Source organism: Zonotrichia albicollis, chromosome 8 (genome assembly GCF_047830755.1).
Source record: "Zonotrichia albicollis isolate bZonAlb1 chromosome 8, bZonAlb1.hap1, whole genome shotgun sequence".
Classification (NCBI taxonomy): domain Eukaryota; kingdom Metazoa; phylum Chordata; class Aves; order Passeriformes; family Passerellidae; genus Zonotrichia; species Zonotrichia albicollis.
The window spans coordinates 35,724,390-35,728,179 of record NC_133826.1 but is presented as its reverse complement, the minus strand read 5'-3'; the positions used below and the strand labels follow the sequence as shown (position 1 = coordinate 35,728,179).

The following is a 3,790-nucleotide window of genomic DNA, read 5'->3' as shown; positions in this document are numbered from 1 at the left end:
CAAACTTTCTGGCTGAGTGCAGAGGCCAGGACAAAGCTGAGTGCTTTCCCTGGTGTCCTCCAGCCCTTGCTGGCCCCAGGGGCTGATGGCATTTGTGCTCCCTCAGGTTCATGTCCCCACACCAACAGCATGGGGGTGCTTCCCCTGCTGTGTGCAATGCAAACAGGGGCTGCTGAGCCAGTGCTGCTGTGTCTGTTCCTGCAAGGATGGGGCACCTGTGTGAGCTGGGGGAGAGGCCAGGGCTGCAGAGGGGGGATGTTGTTGGCAGCTCCATGAGGACGCTCTGGGACGCTGCCCTGGGCTGTGCAGCGCACTGGGGATGGATCAGCCCCTGCTCTGCTGCTCCTTCCCGTCTGCCCCAGGGCCCTTGCAGAGCCCCAGCCATGCTGTTTGCCCCCAGCCTGCCCACGGCCAGCCTGGGGCTGCTCACGGGGCTTTTCTGTGCTGAGCATTGGCCTGGGTGTGTTCTTGAGAGAGCCTGGGCAAGGAGCCTGGAGCCCCCAGGCCCTGGGCTGAGGCGTCAGCACTGCCCCAGCAGTGCCCATGGCCTGTCCCTGCTGCAGCCCCGGCACTGCCACCCCCAGGGCTGTGCCCGGCCCCGAGAGCACTCAGGCCCTGCAGCAACACCAGGGCCACCAGGGCAGCGGGGCAGGGCCACAGCAGCAGCACTGGCAACACCAAGTGCTGCTGCTGCTGCTGGGCACAGCTGCTGGGCCAGCACTGATCTGCCCCAGCTCTGCACACAGACATTGCTGCTGCAGCTCCAGAGAAGGCAACAAAAGGCGATCTCTGGGGAAAGATCTCTGATGATAGGATCTCTGCTGAGAGGTTATTTAGTTCATCTGAAGCCATCAAGGGCTCAGCTCCTCATTGACACAGTCTGGGGTCACGGCAAAGGTGGAAAGAAACAAAATGAGAAATGTCACAAACAATTGCATTTCTTGTGGACCATATTAAAAAAATATTAAAGGAATGAAAAGAATTAACCAACCACCAGTCCCAACAAGAACTATCAAAGTTGAGTTTTATTACATGTGACTTGCAGAAACTGGCCAGCAGTTTAATGTTTCTGAAACCACCCACTTATCAGTCTCCACACTGCAGCCTTGAGCTCCTGGTTCCTCAGGCTGTAGATGAGGGGGTTCAGGGCTGGAGGCACCACCGAGTACAGAACTGACAGGGCCAGATCCAGGGATGGGGAGGAGATGGAGGGGGGCTTCAGGTGAGAAAATGTTCCAGTGCTGACAAACAGGGAGACCACAGCCAGGTGAGGGAGGCAGGTGGAAAAGGCTTTGTGCCGTCCCTGCTCAGAGGGGTTCCTCAGCACAGCCCTGAAGATCTGCACATAGGAGAAAACAATGAACACAAAACAGCTAAATACTAGACAGACAGAAAACACAAGAAGCCCAAGTTCCTGGAGTTTGGAGTGTGAGCAGGAGAGCTTGAGGATGTGTGGGATTTCACAGAAGAACTGACCCAGGGCATTACCATGGCACAGGGGCAGGGAAAATGTATTGGCTGTTTGCATGAGAGCATTGAGAAAGCCACTGGCCCAGGCAGCTGCTGCCATGTGGGCACAAGCTCTGCTGCCCAGGAGGGTCCCGTAGTGCAGGGGTTTGCAGATGGACACGTAGCGGTCATAGCACATGACAGTGAGAAGTGCAAATTCTGCTGACATGAAAAAGGCAAAGAAGAAAACCTGAGCAGCACATCCAGTGTAGGAGATGTCCCTGGTGTCCCAGAGGGAACTGTGCATGGCTTTGGGGACAGTGGTGCAGATGCAGCCCAGGTCGCTGAGGGCCAGGTTGAGCAGGAAGAAGAACATGGGCGTGTGCAGGTGGTGGCCGCAGGCTACGGCGCTGATGATGAGGCCGTTACCCAGGAGGGCAGCCAGGGAGATGCCCAGCAAGAGGCAGAAGTGCAGGAGCTGCAGCTGCCGTGTGTCTGCCAGTGCCAGCAGGAGGAAGTGCCTGATGGAGCTGCTGTTGGACATTTGCTGTCTCTGGACCTTGGCACCTTTTGAAGAAGGAATGACAGTGATAATCGAGCGGAGATTTCTCATAGAAATGTCAAAGCCCTTTCTAATAGACCCTTTCCTACCACTAAACACCTCTCCCTTGTGTATGTCCAGGAGATCTTCCTTCACCTTTGTTACTGGTGCCCTGATTGCTGCTGGCCAATGTTGTGTGAGGAGATGGACCTTGACCTACAGGACACCTGGGAGTGAGACCTGACCCCCAGTCAGTGCAGCGGCACAGTAAGGGCAGGGGCCAGTCCTGGTTTTGGGATTTGTATAAAGAATGTTGAGCCAAGGCAGAGGAGCTGCCTGCATGAAGGGATGGGGATTGTAGGAGGCAGAATGAGAGATTCTGCTACACAGACTGGAGAAGAGAGTGTCCAGAGAGGCAGGAGCATTGTCTGAGGCTTAGTGCAGACTGAGGGGAGCTGCTCGGTCCCTCTCGCCTCTTCCAGCTGCCCTGGACGTGCACCTTTCTGAAATCCACTCCCGTGTTACCCTGGACAGCCAGGAGACACTGCTGAGAGCAGAGGGATCCCTGGCACACAAAGTGGCTCCTGCCTTTCCCAGAGTCAGGAGAGTGGGCTCATTGCCAGCCTCCCAGCCTGCCCTGCCCAGAGCTGCCCGGGCACAGGGAGCTGGGACACTCCATTGCTGTGCTCAGCCTGCACAGGAGGAGCCCAAGGGCTGGGCCTGGCCCTGTGGCTGGAACTGCCATTCCAGAGAGCTCCTCAGCAATGCCAGCAGCACCTGGGCAAGGCAAGGAGAGAGAGAGAGCCGGGCCTGAGGAAAAGCCTTTCCCTGGCCAGCTGCCCGGCCCCTGCCAGGCAGCAGCAGGGCAGGACAGTGGCCCTCAGGCCCTGGTCAGCAGGGAATGGGCACTTGGCCGGAGAGATGCCCCTCATCTCTGGGGCTGCTCTGCCGGCCCAGGAGGGACTGAGGGCCCCGAGCCTCCGGGCTGAGGACTGTCCTGGCTGCGAGGGGACACAAGAGCTGTGCTGCTCACGACAGTGTGTGCCCTGCAGGGCAGGCCCGGCAGGTGCCACATCTGTCCTGCAGCAGGGCTTCCCTCAGCACTGCCTCCCTCCCTCCCTGCCCACGGCTCTGCTGCTGGAGCTGTCCCAGCCCCAGCTGCTCCTGTGGCCCCGGGCTCCTTCCCTGCCAGAGCTGCCAGAGCCCAGCCCAGCCCCCAGGCGAGCCCTGCCCTGCAACTGCTGGGCCCTGCAGGGATTAAAGAACAGCTCCCCCAGCCTGGGCACCATGGAAAGGTGATGCTGCATGGATCTGGAGGCTGGGCAGGTGCAGACACTTGCTGAGGTGCCCAGGAATCCTCAGGGTGATGGTTTAAGAGTCCCAGCCACTGCTCTGCCTTGCACAGCTGAGTTTCCATTGACACCAAGCTGAGCCAGGGAAAAGTGGGAGCACAGACTCAGGAAATCTGAGACCCAAACAGGAAACTCCTGCCCTGAATGAGCTCATGGCAAGTCCCCTCAGAAATGCGCTGGCCATGATCTGGAGCTCTGAGCAGCCCTGGCTGCCACCCCAGCTTCAGCCCCTGCAGCCATCCCTGGCAGCAGGAGCCATCCTGCCCTGTCCCTCTGATGGTGCCCAGGGCAGCCCCACTCTGCAGCGCATCCTCCTCCTCCTCCTTTGCCACAGAGAACTCACCACGTAGAGGGCTGTGAAGATCTTTTCCCCAAGTGAAGTCTCAGCTCCATGTCTTCCCAATCCTGATTGCCTTCAACCTGTCTCTGCCTGGCTCCTGTCCCCTCA

At 58.7% G+C, this 3,790-nt stretch overlaps 1 protein-coding gene across 1 annotated transcript; it reads right to left on the bottom strand.

Annotated features, from left to right (window-relative positions):
- Positions 1-1,060: 1,060 nt before the first annotated feature.
- Positions 1,061-1,993, bottom strand: LOC141729761 (olfactory receptor 14J1-like). The gene has a single exon (XM_074545496.1). The coding sequence runs from the start codon at positions 1,991-1,993 to the stop codon at positions 1,061-1,063; it is 933 nt and encodes a 310-aa protein (XP_074401597.1).
- Between the last annotated feature and the right edge of the window lie 1,797 nt (positions 1,994-3,790).

Coding starts and splice junctions, on each gene's coding strand:
- LOC141729761 (XM_074545496.1), bottom strand. CDS start 1,993: ATGTCCAACAGCAGCTCCATCAGGCACTTCCTCCTGCTGGCACTGGCA.